General features: G+C 39.8%; 1 protein-coding gene across 2 annotated transcripts in view; it reads left to right on the top strand.

Annotated features, from left to right (window-relative positions):
• The first annotated feature begins 441 nt into the window (after positions 1–441).
• STK38 (serine/threonine kinase 38) overlaps positions 442–16,834 on the top strand; it is a 41,429-nt gene continuing 25,036 nt past the window's right edge. Inside the window, exons 1-3 of one of the 2 annotated variants that reach the window (XM_045500819.1) lie at positions 442–774; positions 5,657–5,789; positions 15,988–16,039. In XM_045500819.1, the coding sequence (XP_045356775.1) occupies positions 5,659–5,789; positions 15,988–16,039 (183 nt within the window). In that variant the 5' untranslated portion in view covers positions 442–774; positions 5,657–5,658. Of the gene's footprint in view, positions 775–5,653; positions 5,790–15,987; positions 16,040–16,834 lie in introns of both variants that reach the window. The other variant, XM_045500820.1, reaches the window with a different exon arrangement.

Raw genomic sequence — 16,834 nt, 5'->3', positions numbered from 1 at the left:
CGACTACACGTGTTAACATTTAATAGAACTACAGATGAGTGTGAACACGCAAGCACACACAGACGCACAAATGAGTGCACGGGAAACTGGTTAAATCTGAGTAAGGTCTGCAATCTAGTCAATTGTATTGGCGTGGTCAGTTGTATTGTGCCAATGTCAATTTCCTGGTTTTGACAATGTAGCATAGTTACGTAAGCTGGTGAGGGAAGCTGGGTGGGTGATGGGTATATCGAGACTTCCTTGTATTAATTTTACAGCTTTTTGTAAGTCTAAAATTATTTCAAAATAAAGCAAAGAAAGCAGAAACAAATAGAGCCTCCCTCTTGAGCCCAGCCTCGCCCTCCCCGACAGCGCCCCACACCTCACACTTCGCCCTCCGTACCCCCTTCTCCCGCTCAGGTAAGGCGGGTAGAGCGGGAGCTGCAGGGCCGCGCATGCGCAGTCCTGAAATCCCCCGCCGCGTCTCTAGGAAGTCACGCTTGCGCAGTCTTGGCCCTTGCCCGCCGCGCCTGCCCCACTACGCGGCGGGGTACTCGGCCGCCTTGGCCCCTTCGCGCCGCCGTCTTTTCCGGCAGTTGGAGCGCTTCCTGTTGTCCTCACCCGCAACCGCCCCTCGGCCCGGACTCCAGAGTCCCTCAGGCGTCCCCTAGTCTCTTCTGGTCGGCCGGGTGCTGCCGCTGGGGCTTCGCCTGTCCGCCCGTCGAGAGACATCGCTGGCCGCGCCGGCGTCCGCGGCTGGTCGCCGCCCCCAGCCCTTCTTCCCCCGGGGCTCTGGTGAGTGTCTCGCTGCCACTGTCTTCAGGCCATCCCAGGCTTTTCCCCTCGTCTCCTCCCGACTCTTTTTGGGCTTCTCCCTTCCCGCCAATGCCCTCTTTCCAGCCCTGTCCTGTCGGCCCCTCGGCCGCCCTCTTCAGCCTCCTGACAGTCCCCCTCCTCTGGGTTTCCCGAGGGTCCCCTGTCAGTCCTCTCCACGTTTTCCCAGTCCCAGGCTCCCCACCCCATTCTTTCTTTCTTTTTGTGCAGCTGGGGCGGGGAGCCAGGCTGTCTCTCTTTTCCATGTTGCCAGCTTTGTCTACTCGTTGCAACAGCTCAGTCTCCTCTGGGACCTCAGTCATTGCCAGTTTTCACTTCTTTTGCTTTTTTTCTGGGGTCTGAGAACCTAAGAGCTGTTGTGTGAGGCAGAGGTCTGGAAAGCCCACCTTGGGGTGTGGTTCCTTTGAGTCTGCTCCCTTCCCCGGTGGCTAGTCTTAGGGTACTGGGCTTCAGATCATCTTAAAATCACAGGAAAATTGAGCGGAAATTTTTTTTTTTTTTTTTTTTTTTAAGAGTAGAAAAGAAAAGTCGATAAGGACTGGGAGGAAAGTCTGTGTCAGAAAGTGTATGGAACAGCTAGTAGAGAGACCAGATCTCCCGGCTGCACTTCGAATTGACCGAAAGACACAAAGAGACACTTGTTGTTTTTGAAATGTACAGAGGAAGGTTGGCGCGAGGTAGACCTTGTGCTTCCTCCCCCTTTCAGCTCACCTTGGCTCTGAATTCGGATTAGCCAGGCAGTAGATGTGGTTTCCCTAAACGTAAAACATGACCACGATAATGGGCTCCACTGTCTACCCCAGACATTCGAGAGCGGCTTGCTCACAAGGGGACCAGAGCACTATCCTCCAACTTTGTAGAGAAAACCACTTCACGTGCCAACTCCATCCCTACCAAACATACGTAGCCCCAGCTCCTAGTAATGGTCATAAAAGATGAGTGCCTTCTTCGTAAATCTTTATAAGGTGCTTACTAAGTGCATAGCATTGTGCATGAGACTGGAGAAGGATATTAAAAGTACTTGCTTCCCATTGGCTTACAGTTCAGGAGGAGAAATTAGGATGCATGATTCTTCTTCTTCTTCTTCTTTTTAAAGTTATTTTTTGTTTACTTTTGAGAGGGAGAGAGGGAGAGAGAGAATCCCAAGCAGGCTTGTCAGCACAGAGCCCGACGTGGGGCTCGATCCCCTGCAAACTGTGAGATCAAGACTGGAGCTGAGATGGAGAGTCGGAGGCTTGACTGACTGAGCCACCCAGATGCCCCAAAGATGGATGACTGTTAAGGAGTAGTCTTAGCCTCCGTGTTCATTTGCCCAGATGGAAGGTTCTGGATTGTCAGTCACAAAGAAAGAATTAGTGAGAGAAGGGGTGTTCATAGAGGTAACAGTACCATTGTAAAGTCAGTCAGCCAGGCATAGCCATCTAGGTTGAATAAAACAGTGGTTTTCATGTGATCTGCTTTTACGTTTGCACCTACCCCTGCCTTACAAAGATCCAGTTCTCTTATTAAATTTTTAAAACTTTTAAGGGGCTCCTGGGTGGCTCAGTTGGTTAAGCGTCGGACTTCGGCTCAGGTCCTGATCTCAAGGTTCGTGGGTTCAAGCCCTGCATCAGGCTCTGTGCTGACAGCTCAGAGCCTGGAGCCTGCTTTGGATTCTGTGTCTCCTTCTCTCTCTGCCCCTTCCCACGCACGTTTTGTCTCTCTCTGTCTCTCAAAAAAAAAAAATAAATAAATAAAAATAAATAAATAAATAAAAACTTTTAAGAATTTCTCACCTACCTATTCCCTAATTCTGCAGAGTTGAAGAATGAAACAAACAGGGAAGGGACCTCCCGTAGTCTGTAGGTCAGGGCATGAAGGCTTGAATTGTCAAAAGCATAAGGGAAAGCTCTGTCTTATAAAAGGTACTTGGTTGACCCAGTAAACCTATAAATTGCTATAGGGCAATAGTAATTGTATCTTTTGATGAAAGGTTATTAGAATAGGCTCATCCTTTTATGAGTGAAGGAAGGGGAGGAGGAGGTTTTGAAGAAAGGTCAAAGGGAAGGATAGTGCAATCTTTGCTATTACATTAGAGACTGTATGTGAAGGTTGAAAATCATTCTGCTAGAAAATTTGTTAGCCTATTATATGATCATCTTTGAGTACGCTTAATATCCTGTTGATCTTTTTAAAAGCTTAGGAAGCCATGCCAGTGACTTAAATGAGTCAAAACTTTCTCCACCCCAGTATTTATATACCTATCAATGTAAATGTAATTTTGTTCTTTAATTTTGTTGACAACTGAAAAATCATTAACTTGCTCAACTTATGTTTATTAACCACTTATTATATGGAAGGTGCTCTTTGTCTTAGGTTTAAACACTCTTCTAGTTGCATTTCTATGTTAAAATAATTTCAGTTAAAATGTAACCACATCTGTGTATTTATAAAAATGTCTCCAGAAATGTTCAGACCAGGGAGGAGTACAAAGCACTCCCTTACTTCAGACTTGTTTTTAAATCTGGTTTAAAATTTCTTCACCAGACTTAGAGTGCATGTGGTTTTCATTGTGGGTGGAGGGGGTATAGGCTGACAAATAAGGAACCACACCCAAGCTTCACAAACCAGAGGTTTTTGAAAAATCTGATATCTTAAAAACATTTGCGTTTTCTTTGTTTGGTATTAGCAGAAACTTCCCCATAAAAAATATAACATAATAACAAATAACATAAGGTAGAGCTGAGCTCACTTGAATTTGTGATTACTGATCATTTTGGCACATCATCAATAAAAACATTTGAAGTAGAGCCTTGATTTTGAATTTCTTTGCTCTCAAAGAATTATTCTTTTATATGATTTTCCCTGAATATTTTTTTAATAAAGTTGCTTAATGTTAAGCCTTTTGTCTTAGTAATAATAAGTATTTGCACATTCCTTAATAGCTTTAATCTATGAGACAGTTTAAAAAGCTGCTAAGTATGGGGCGTCTGGGTGGCTCAGTCCATTGAGTGTCCGACTTAGCTCAGGTCATGATCTTGTGGTTTGTGAGTTCCAGCCCCACGTCGGGTTCTGTGCTGACAGCTCAGAGCCTGGAGCCTGCTTCAGATTCTGTCTGTCTGTCTGTCTGTCTCTCTCTCTCTCTCTGCCCCTCCCCCAGTCACACTCTGTCTCTCCTTCAAAAATAAAATAAACATTAAAAAAAAAATAAAATAAAAAATAAAAAGCTGCTAAGTATTAAAGGGAACCTGAAGGAAACTTTTCATAGAATGTACTATCTTTGAAAATGGCCCTTGGCCCCTCCTACTTTTACTCTGCTTTATATTGGGATGAAAGGACAGACTTAAAGGCAGGCAGTCATGTTGGAGGAAGGCATGATAAGGATAAAATACTGAACATTATTGCCAATGCTGGAGCAGGTCCAGATTGGTGAATGGTGTGGCCAAGTGTGACAATATGGGCTGGCAAAAATATCTGGGGTGGGGGTGGAGGATGAAATTTAAATTTAGGAAAAAATGTTCTATAAACTATTTAAACCTTGTTGGTATCAGTTTTCTCATATGTAAAACTAGGAGGTTAGGGTCCCTTGTTTTCCAGATCTCTTCCATCACTAAAATTATGATTCAGGTTATTTCTTTGTAACGATGTTTTTTTATCACAGTTATTTGTTTTAATTTGTAAATCCAAATAGACAGCAAGCATTTATCGAATATCATAAGACATGTCAGTACATGAATACCTATAAATGGGCATTTTAGTCATAGGTTTTTATTAACTATAGGAATGGCAGATTTAAAAGTTATTTGTAGTTAGGGGCACCTGGGTGGCTGGCCCAGTTGGTTGAGCGTCCGACTTTGGCTCAGGTCATGATCTCGCAGTTTGTGAATTCCAGCCCCGTGTTGGGCTCTGTGCTGACGGCTTGGAGCCTGGAGCCTGCTTCGGATTCTGTGTCTCCTTCTCTCTCTGCCCCTCCTCCACTTGTGCTCTGTCTCTCTCTATCAAAAATAAATAAATGTAAATTAAAAAAAAAGTTGTTTGTAGTTTAATAGTAATAGTACATGTTCATTGAAGAAAATATGGAAATTATGGAAAAGCACAAACGAATAAATGATATATTGTGTTCTTACTGCCTAGAGTTAAGCCGGTGGTAACATTTTGATATGTATTTCACATAATTCTGTGCACATCTGGTAAACACATAAATCAATAATTTAATCAGTTCTGTTGTTGGATATTCAAGTTATTTCAAGTTTTCCTTTGCCATTACACTGCTACATTGAGTCTCCTTGTGTATGAATCCCTATGGGTCTTTGATTTCTTTTAGGTAGATTCTTGGATGGCAAAGAATTATACTGTGTCTATATTATATCTTCTTAATTTATGCTTATGGTGTTACGATCTTGTTCTCTTCCTTTTTTTAAAATTAACAAGATGTTTTAAAGATATTCATGTCACTTTTAGGTACAGATAGATTTGCTTCTGACTACTGCATGTTATTTCTTTATGTGCACCCACAGCATTTTATTTATTTCCTTACTGAATTGGCTTCAACTTCCTATGTCACAAATGATGGCATAATAAACATCCCCTCTAATGCACATCATTGTGCATATCTCCTTAAGAGCATGTGTGACAATTTCTTTAGGCCTTATACCTAGAGATGGTATTTCTGGGTCATAGGACATTAATACATACTTATTTTCACCAAGTATTCTGTTTATGTGGCTTTCATTATATATTTACATGTTTGTCTTCCAGAAAACTTGTACCAGTTTACTTTCCTACCAGGGAGGTAGGAGAGTGATTGATAGTTGATGGATTCTAACTCCAAAACTAATACCTCTTCTTTTTTTGTTTCTAGCAGCCATGGCAATGACAGGCTCAACACCTTGCTCATCCATGAGTAATCACACAAAGGAAAGGGTGACAATGACCAAAGTGACACTGGAGAATTTTTATAGCAACCTTATCGCTCAACATGAAGAACGAGAAATGAGGTAAAGAATTTTGTTTGAGAAAATTGTGTCATGGTTTTGGCATTCATGTCTAGTGTCACAAAACACATTCATAATACTGTTGAAAGGAGATAAGAATAGCAGCATCCATATTATATCCTATCCCATTAGAACGGAAGGACAGTGCCATTGATTTCCAAAGTCCTTGATATTAACCCACTTATTTCTACTACTAGCCAATAACACAGGGGTGCCTGGCTGGCTCAATCAGTGGAACATGCCACTCTTGATCTTAGGGTTGTGAGTTTGGGCCCCATGTTGGGTATAGAGATTACTTAAAAATAAATTCTTAGAAAAAAATAACACAGAATTCCATAGTAGTATGAAAACATTGGCCAAATTCTTAGATTTATTGTTAAAGTAGTGCGATGTAGTAGAAAGAGCAGCCCTTATGGAATCAGACCTGGGTTTAGAATCCTGCCTTTACCATTTAGTAGCTGTCTGAGGCCAGGACCAGTTTCTTAGACTTTTTGTGTATCAGTTCCCAATCTGGAAAATGGGGATAATACTTGCCTCGCAGGATTGTTGTGGGGATTAGATATAACATATGTGAGTATCCACCATAGTGCTTCTCACATAGCAATCACTCAGTCACTTAGCACCTGGTATATATTATTTATATAGTAACTCGTAATTAAAATTTTGTTCCCAACATTTTATTATGAAAATGTTCAGAAGTACAGAAAAGTTGAAGGAATTAGACAGTGAATACCTGTATATACATCTAGATTCTTCAATTACCATTCATTGTTTTATCACATATCCATCTATCCATCTCTATCCATTCATTAAACCATCTTAATTTTTTGCTGTACTTCAAAGTATGTTGCAGATGTCAGTATATTTTACTTCTTGTATAGCAAATGAGTTCAATGTGTGTATATATATACATATATATTTTTTTAAATATTTTAGTTTAAACAGTTTAAATATTTATTCATTTTGAGAGCGAGAGAGCACGTGTGAACAGGGGAGGGGCAGAGAGAGAGAGGGAGAGAATCTCAAGCAGGCTCCTTACTGTCAGAGCAGAACCTGATGTGGGGCTTGATCCCACGAACTGTGAGGTCATGACCTGAGCTGAAATCAAGAGTCGGACGCCTAACTGACTGAGCTACCCAGGCGCCCCACAAGTGTATGTACCTGTAGAACTGAAACTCCTACCAAGACATAGAACATTATCATCATCCTAGAAAGTTCTTTGATTCTTGGAGATTTTCCTTCAACCCCAGGCAACCACTATTGTAATTTTAGATTACTCTTGCTTATTGTATACAAATGGAGGTTGTAAATGGATTTATATATAGTAAGCACTCATTTCATTTAAGGCTTTTTTCACTTAGCCTAATGTTTCAAGGTTCATCCATGTTGCTGTTGTATCAATAGTTTGTTCCTTTATATTGCTGAGTACCATTCTATTTTCTGACTATACCTATACCTCTGTTTTTACATTCTTCTGTTGATAAATATCTGGGCTTTTTTCCACTTTTTGACTGTTTTGGATATGTTTCTATGAACATTTGTGTACAGATCTTTTTGTGAACATTTGCTTTCAATTCTTGGGTAAATATTTAGGAGTGGGATTGCTGGTTCATAAATATACATAAGTATGTTTCATTTTATAAGAAACTGCTAGACCTTTTTCTAAAATATTATCAATAACGTATGAGAGTTCAAGTTGCTTACATTTTTGCGAACAAAACGTCTGTTAGTCTTTTAACTTCAGTTATTCTTATAGATGGTTAGTGGTATCTTACTGTTTAATTTGCATTGCCATGATGATTAATGATGGTGAACATTTTTTTTTTGTGCCTTTTGGTCATTTATATTTTTTGTGTGTGTGTGTGTGAAGTGTTTCTTCAAATTTTTTGACCATTGAGTTGTAGGAGTTGTTTATAAGTCCTAGTTACCAGTCTTTTGTCACATAAATGTTCTGCAAATAGTTTCTTTCAGTCTCTGGCTTTCCTGTTCATTTTCTTAACAGTGTCTTTAGATAAGCGAAAGTTAAAAAAATTTTTAACCTTTTGTTGTTTTTTTTTTTTTTTTTTTTTTGAGCGAGACAGAGTCAGCACCAGTGGCAGAGGGGCAGAAAAAGAGAGTGAGAATCCCAAGCAGGCTCCACACTGTCAACGCAGAGCCTGGTGCAGGGCTCGAACTCATGAACCGTGAGATCATGACCTGAGCCGAAGCCAAGAGTTGGAAGCTTAACTGACTGAGCCACCTAGGCACCCTAAATTTTTTTTAATGTTTATTTTTGAGAAAGAGCATGAGTAGGAAAGGGGCAGAGAGAAAGGGATACAGAAGATCTGAAGCAGGGTCTGTGCTGACAGCAGAGAGCCTGACGCTGGGCTTGAAGCCACAAACCATGAGATCATGACCTGAGCTGAAGTTGGATGCTCAACCGACTGAGCCACCCAAGTGCCCCAGAAGTTTTAAATTTTGATGAAATCTGGAGTGCCTGGGTGGCTCAGTCGGTTGAGCATCCAGCTCTTGATTTTGGCTCAGGTCATGATTCCAGGGTTGTGGGATCGAGCCCCACATTGGGCTCTGTGCTGAGTGTGGAGCCTGTTTGGGATTCTCTCTCTCTCTCTCTCTCTCTCTCTCTCTCTCCCCCTTCCTCCCTCTCCTTCTGCTCCTCTCTATGCTCATGCTCTCTCTTTCTAATATAAAAGTAATGCTAATAAAAAAAATAGTTTTGATGAAATCTAATTTGGCATTTTTCTCTTTTATAGCTATTGCATTCTGTGATCTCTAAGAAATCTTCACTCCTCCCAAGGCATAAAGATATTCTTTTACATTTTCTTCTGGAAGTTTTATAATTTAGTATTTACATTTAGTTCTATGATCCATCTTGAATTAATAAGTGTATGAGGTGGGGATTGAGATTTATTTTTTTTTGTTATGGATATTCAGTTGTTTTAGCACCATTTGTTGCAAAGATTTCCTTTTCCCCATTAGATTCTTCGGCATTTTTATCAAAAACCAAATACCATGTAGCATGTATCTGGTTTTTTTTTCTTTTTAGAAGGTTTTTTCTTTTCTGTCTTTTATTCTTTCTTTCTTTCTTTCTTTCTTTCTTTCTTTCTTTCTTTCTTTCTTTCTTTCTTTCTTTCATTCGTGAGGGAGAGCCAGAAAGAGAGGGAGACAGAGGATCTGAAGTACACTCTACACTGACAGCAGAGAGTCCGATGTGGCACTTGAACCCATAAACCGTGAGATCATGACCTGTGCTGAAGTTGGGTGCTCTAACCAACTGAGCCACCCAGACACCCAAGATTTTATTTTTTTAAAGATTTTATTTTTAAGTAATCTCCACACCCAACATGGGGTTCACACTTACAACCCTGAGATTGAGTTGCATGCTTTACTGATTGAGCCAGCCAGGTGCCCCCATTTGTGGATTTTTTATTCTCTTTCATTGATCTGTTTGTCCCTATGTCAGTATCACACTGACGTGGTTACTGTTAGCTTTGTGCTAAGTTTTGAAGTCATGTAGGTTAAGTCTTCAACTTCGTTGTTGGTTTTTTTTCCCCTAAGATTGTTTTGGATAGTCTAGTTTCTTTGCATTTTCTTTTCCTTCCTTCCTTCCTTCCTTCCTTCCTTCCTTCCTTCCTTCCTTCCTTCCTTTCTTTCCCTCTTTCTTTCAAGAATTTTAAAAATTTTAATACAGTTCAAATTAGTTTGCTGGGTTCATTTCAGCTCCTTTACTGCCAAATCTGAGGGCAGGGACTGCTTCAGTTTCCCTGCCTTCTCTCTGTCTGTGATGACCAAAGTGTAAAGGTATCTGCTGCATCAGACTTTAAACTTCACATTATCCTTATTGTTCTTGATCTTGATGGATTTGGCATCCTTTACCTGGCTGTGAGCAGAAAATCCTTGATTTCTTCAATTTTGTAAGACATGGCTACGAAGGGTGCAGGCAAGCATGCAGCCAGCATGGCAAGTGGCAATTTTATTTTCATATAAATTTCAGAATCAGGTTGTCAATTTCTAGAGGAAAGCTTAATGGAATTATGAATATAATTGTACTGAATCTGAAGATCACTTTGGGGGAGCATTGACATCTTAACAGTATTGAATCTTCTGATACATGAACGTGGTATATCTTCCCATTCTCTTAGGTCTTTAATTTTTCTCAGAAGTGTTTTGTAGTGTTTAATATGGGGTTGTTATATGTTATTTTGTTCATCTATTGCCGGTACTTTGGGGTTGTTTTGATGTTGTTGTAAGTGGATATTTAATTTTTTTTCCAGTTGTTGCTGCTGGCATATAGAAATATACCTGAATTTTGTATATTGACCTTATACCCTGCAACTTGATAATTTACTTATTCTAGTAGCTTTTTTGGTAGATTCCTTAGGATTTTCTGTGTAAACAATTATGCATATTCAAATAGAGAGTTTTGCTTCTTTTCCAATCTATCACCTTCTTTTTCTTGCCTTATTGGATTGGCTGGGATATCAGGTACAACGTTGGCTATATGTGGTGAGAGTAGACATTTTTGTTTTGTTCCTGATTTGAAGGTAAAAGCACTCACTATTTCACTATTAGTTGTGATGTCACCTGTAGGTTTTTCAGAGATGTCCTTTGTAGATTGGGGAAATTTTCTTATGTTCCTGTTTGGCTAAGTTTTTTTTTAAATTTTTTTTTTTTCAACGTTATTTATTTATTTTTGGGACAGAGAGAGACAGAGCATGAACGGGGGAGGGGCAGAGAGAGAGGGAGACACAGAATCGGAAACAGGCTCCAGGCTCTGAGCCATCAGCCCAGAGCCCGACGCGGGGCTCGAACTCACGGACCGCGAGATCGTGACCTGGCTGAAGTCGGACGCTTAACCGACTGCGCCACCCAGGCGCCCCATGTTTGGCTAAGTTTTTAACATGAGTGTGTGTTGAATTTTGTCAAATCCTTTTTCTGCATCTTTGCATCGCTGTTTATTCTTTTAACATGATGAATTACATGGGCTGATTTTTTGCAGGTTAAATTAACCTTGCCTTCCTGGGGTAAAGCCCTCTTGATTATAATATAATGTATTCTTTTTGTATGTTGCTGGATTTGATATACTAATATTTTCATAAGAGCTTTTGCAGCCACACTCTTCATGAAGGTATAAATCATGATTGAACTTTAAATATGCAGATCTGAAAGTGAAATAGCAAAATATTTTATAGCTGGTGGTGGCTAGCTGCTGTTCACTGAAACAGAGAAGTGCCTGCAGAGTGCCCTATGTTGGGATCATGGGGAATTCAAGGATAAATTTGCACAGTATATCTCTAGGCATGCTGTTGGAGATAGTTATTTTCAAATACAACCACTCTCTTGAAATTGTAGTTTCTGGTATTATAAAAAGAAAACAAATACTTACGAGTTCTGATTAAGATACTTGTTTTATTTGATAATAGGTTTTTTTTTGTTTTTGTTTTTTTTTTACTTCAGAGAGAGAGTGGAAGAGTGGGGGAGAGAGTCAGAGGGAGGGAGGGAGAGCGAGAGCAAGAGAGAGAGAGAGAGAATGAATCTGAAGCGGACTCCACACTTAGCGCAGAGCCCAACACTGGGCTCGATCCCATGACCTGAGCTGAAATCAAGAGTCTGACATTCAGCAGCTAAGCCACCCAGGCAACCCTGTAATACTTGGTTTTTAATCCTACTGGCTCTGCCTTAAAGTTCATTATTGATATGTATCACGTTCTCTAGTAATTATACGATAATGGTGTTATGTTATTAATAAGTGTTACGTTGTGATTTACACTAAATTACACCCCAAAATGGGTTGAAATCAGTGCTTTTTTTGTTTTGGATTCTTTTTTTTTCTTTTTAAATGTTTTATTTATTTTTGAGACAGAGAGAGACAGAGCATGAACAGGGGAGGGGCAGAGAGAGAGGGAGACACAGAATCTGAAACAGGCTCCAGGCTCTGAGCGGTCAGCACAGAGCCTGACGTGGGGCTTGAACTCACGGACCGTGAGATCATGACCTGAGCCGAAGTCGGACGCTTAACCGACTGAGCCACCCAGGTGCCCCTGTTTTGGATTCTTAAGATGGAAATACCTTCCAAAAGCGGTGGTGGTTTTGCTTTTCTTAAAGATCAAATTAACCAAAAGAGATTGTGCAAAGGGAATGGTAGACACTTAAGAGGATTAGGATGTGTGTTTTTGGTAAAAATTTTTAATGATTTTTTTTTAATGTTAACTTATTTTTGAGAGAGAGAGAGAGAGAGCGAGCAGTGGAGGGGCAGAGAGAGACAGAGACACAGAATCCGAAGCAGGCTCCAGGCTCTGAGCTGTCAGCACAGAGCCCGATGCGGGGCTTGAACCCATGAAGCACAGGATCATGACCTGGGCTGAAGGCAGATGCTTAACTGACTGAGCCACCCAGGCATCCCTCATCTTCTTTATTTAATCCTTGTTTTGCCTCTGATGGTAAGGTTCTCTAGGAACACCACTTCTATTCTTTCTCTTATGTGATCCTAATTATGTGGTAGATATTGATTATTGCCTAGATATTCATACACAATAATTTATAGCAGCCTGAAACCAAAACCAAGGAAACTGGCATTTTTTTCTTAAAAAAATTTTTTTTTTAATATTTGTTTATTTTTGAGAGAGAGAGAGAGACAGAGTGTGAGTGGGGGAGGGACAGAGAGGGAGACAGAGGATCTGAAGCAGGCTCTAAGCTGTACATCAGTACAGAGCCTGATGCAGGGCTCAAACCCACGAGCTATGAGATCATGACCTGAGCTGAAGTTGGATGCTCAACTGATTGAGTCACCCAAGCACCCAGCATTGTTTTCTTATTAAATATTGTGTTGTTTCTGTTCTTCATAAATACTATTTTGGTGGATTAATTAAAGCCACAAAAACCTAATTTAATAGGAAGTAATGGTGTGTTTCCTCCCCTCTTACCCCAAATCAAATAAGAATTTTCCTACATTTTACTCTTTGAGAATTAGCAAGTTCTACTACTCCTGTTAGATAGTCTTACCCAGATTTCCCCCTGTCTGCATTTGGTCTGATCTGATACTGAGTTGTAATATTGTGATTACTATTAGTCAGCAAGTGTCAGTTTTATTTAAGTCCCAAGAATGGGTAAATCTTGACCTTTGATTGTTAATTCACTGATTAGATATATCAGTCAAACCAAAGTAATTTGTCGAGATTTTAAAAAAATCTGTAATATTCATTTTTAGGATATTTCTTGAGAGTTTTCTCAATTTTGATCATGGAAATAACAAGTAGTGTTTATTTCTTTACTATTTTTCCTGGTTTTAAAATGTCTCATCAACAGAAATTAGAAATATTGTCTGGTCAGCTGTCTTGTAGAGTGGATTAGCTCTTTTCTCCCATTTCTGCAACCTCTGAATCAAGCTGTACTGGGAGGTAAACTTAAGGTTGGCAAAAGGGGCTAATTACATGCAGTCATAAATATGTTTGCACATTGATACACACTTGGATCTTTTCCTCCCCATTTGGCAACACACATTTTATGAAGTTGGCTGTGTACAAGACGCTATTCTTAGTGGAGAAGGAGGATTCAGCTACTTGCCCTTACCATCTCCTATGAGAAGTGGGCTCTCATGCAGATAAGTAGAGCTCACAGAAAGCCCTTGATGGGGTGAGGTTGGGGGTGGCCTCCAAGTGTAAGTGGGTGGTCTTTTTCCTGGGGCTCTGCTCTGGACCTTTGGAGTTGAGTGCAAGAGTAGCTTCACCAATGGCTGGAGTGTTAGCTAAACTGGCTCTTCCACCAGGGACACACAGTGGAGGGGCCTGCTTTTCTTTTTCATCATGAACACTTTTAAACATACATATAGAAAGACTATATGTCTTTCTATGTATGTATCTATGTATCTTACAATGAACCCCCATATACTCATTCCTCAGATTCAGTAATCATCAAGATTTTGTTAAATTTGTTTCATCTATTCCATTTTATTTTTTCTTGCAGTTGTGTTTCAAAACAAAATTTAAACATCTGTCATTTCCTATGTACTGTAGGGTACATCTTGTAAAATACGGCCATTTACTTGTGTAATTACAATGTCATCATGAATCTAACAAAGTTAATGGTAATTTCTTGGGACCATCTCACAGAAGATATCATTTGTAAGCCTTATTTCAGGCTATGCTTGCCATTTTTGGTGTCTTTAAGATCTTCATTGGCTTGGCCCCAGTATCATTACCATGGATAGGCTTTTTTCTGGATACTTTTCTGATGAACGAATCTGATTGTGTTCAAGGAGTTGATTCTGATAACTTTACTCTCAGGTAGATATTCTACAGAAACCAATTTAATTATGCTTGCAGTCAAGCTATGGAAAGCTTCTTAGTTGGAACTGAGATTTAAAATATAGTCAGAAGCAGGTGTGCCTGGGTGGCTCAGACTGTTACGGTCCAACTCTTGATTTTGGCTTGGGTCATGATTTCATGCCCAGCACGGAGCCTGCTTAAGATTCTCTCTCTCCTTCTGCCTTTCTCTCCCTCTCTCTCTCTTTCGGAAAAAAAAAAAAAAAAATACACAGTCAGAAGCAACCATCTCTGGGACACACATTATATGATAGCACATTGGACTTCTAGCCTAGTCTGGTGTGGTCATTCAAAAAAACATAGTCGGAAATTATGGTGTTTGATACTGAAGGCACAAAAAGAGCTAACCATAGTTGAGATATTATAGTTCTTGCTGTGATGTTATCTTTGATTCTTTTTGTTCTTCTCTACTTCAACTATTTAACCACTGAAATGGAATTAATTTACACTCCTGAAAGTACCAGTAATACAGCCTTCTCCTTCCAGTAATGTGCACACATAGATACACACCCCAAAATATTCTGGGAACTCAGAGAAGTGGGCAGACTGGGAGCCATGCCAGTGCTTCCCCGACACCCCCCCCCGCCCCCCGAATCAGGGTCAGAGTAGATCTTTTTACTTCCTGAGAGTTTGGATATGAATTCTTGATGTCATCTGATCCTGTGGATGTGTAATATGATTTCTAACATGATACTGATTTAAACTAATTACTGTTATTGCAATAATTATTTATTGACCAAAATAAAACCCATTATCTTTCCCTTGATCCTTTCTCTGTCTTTCCTCTCTTGGTTACTGGTGTCATTATCCTCCCACACAAGAAATTGTAAGATTTTTCCTTTGACTCCTGCTGCCGGTTGGTCATCTTTGCAATAGCTCTGTTCACTTCATTCTAGGTTTCTAGCCTTAGTTCCAGATCTTTACTGCTCATCTGAATCGTTACTAAAGCTTTCAGTCTGCCTCAGTCGTTGTCAGTTGCTTTCCCTGCCAGCCCGTCAGCTTATTACTGTGGCTGTCATTTTAAAATAGAACCTCATCACCTCACTCCTTTATACACAGGCCTCTGTAGCTTTTAGTTGTCTACAGACTGACATTTGAAGTGTGGCATTTGAAGTGCTGTGTGCCTCCCCCGCATTGACTACATGCTGTTGCTGCATGTACTCATGTACTCTGTACTTTCATTCTTCCCTGTCCTGCTCACATTGCCTGCTATCAGGAATGCTGATAAGTGATAGAGATCCCAGCCCATGTGCTTTCATTTATTATGCTGAATAAATAAAGGTTGTGTGGAATTGGTTATAAGGAAGTTTTACTTGTTTCACTGTGAGATTGTAGCTCAAAAATATCTTGGATGCAGTTTTTAAAGTTTAATACTCCAAGGATTTAGAGTCTTAAATTTTAATAGTGGTGCCAATCACGTATTTTGACCATTCCCTTTTCTCCCCCCCACCCCAAATCTCCAAATTCTGCCTTTACTAGTGTTTATTGCTCTTTGTTTGTGGCAGGGAGGAGGAGGAAGATGTAAAAATAAAGGAAGTAGATACCAGTCTGGGAGAGAGAGAGAAACACCCTGATAGAAGAGGTTATCAAACACCAGCTGTTTTGTGGTTTGTTAAGGAGGAAATAACTTAAAAATAAAGGAAAGAGAACTTTTCATTTTGAAATAAGATTCTTTGTTGCATTAACATCTTATACAATCTTTTTCAAAAGGTAGAACTAACAGAGGGTGGGAATCTTTTCACTTGTCTTTAGTAACTGTAATTTGTTTTAATGAGGCACTTTGAGATTTACCTGTTTTTATCATTACAGAAAACCCTGTGTTTGTATAGGCTTTTTCAGAAAGTTATTCAAATGTTATTTCAAATATTTTTATTTATTTTTAGACAAAAGAAGTTAGAAAAAGTGATGGAAGAGGAAGGCCTAAAGGACGAAGAGGTAATTAATATTGGGAAGTTTTTCCTTGAAACCCAACGTGGCGAGTCTTGTGCAGCACGTTGTTAGCCTTGGTGCATAGAGAAAGGGTTTTGGCTTAGTAGCAGAGGGACTTAGGAGGGCTGGTGCACTTCTGGATTTAGGTATTCATGAAGATGGAGAAATTAATTACTGAGTACCCAGGAGAGGAAGTCTTATTTAGGCCCAGTTGTAATAAATTAATTAGATTTAGAATTCCAAAAAAAAGAGATGAGATCAAATTAAAATTTTAAAAGGAAACCATAGCATATTTACAGAAATCATGGAAATATCTCCACAGAAGTGGTGCAAATGCCTGAAATCATTATCAAGGCAAAATATTTCTCAAATCAGCCCTTCCCCCCAGTGTCTACGGACTTGGTAGGAGAAAATACAGTTAAGAAACTGTGCAAGGAACTGAAATGACCGCGGAAATGCTTTCAAAAATAGGAATGAATCATAGAATCCAGGAAAATGGTGAAAAATACCAAAGTCTTGTTGGAATTATAGAGCATAAAATGAACTCGAATGTGTTAAAAAAACCCAAAAAACCCACACTTTGATTTTATATAAAAAAGTTTAAAGGAAAATATTGATTGTTTATTCTGCCTTCATTAGAAAAGTTCGAATAATTGACTGCTGAAGTAGGTTAGTCAGAGTCCACCGGAGGCACCCCGGTGATCAGTATGGTTTGGTTTTGTATCCGGAAGCTGGGGAGGGGAGGAGTGGCCTCTTCAGGGTTCTTCTGTGAGGCTCTCACCTGTGAGAAGGTCATGATTA

Source organism: Leopardus geoffroyi, chromosome B2 (genome assembly GCF_018350155.1).
Source record: "Leopardus geoffroyi isolate Oge1 chromosome B2, O.geoffroyi_Oge1_pat1.0, whole genome shotgun sequence".
Lineage (NCBI taxonomy): Eukaryota > Metazoa > Chordata > Mammalia > Carnivora > Felidae > Leopardus > Leopardus geoffroyi.
Note: the sequence above shows the minus strand (reverse complement) of the source record. Positions and strands in the feature narration are given on the sequence as shown.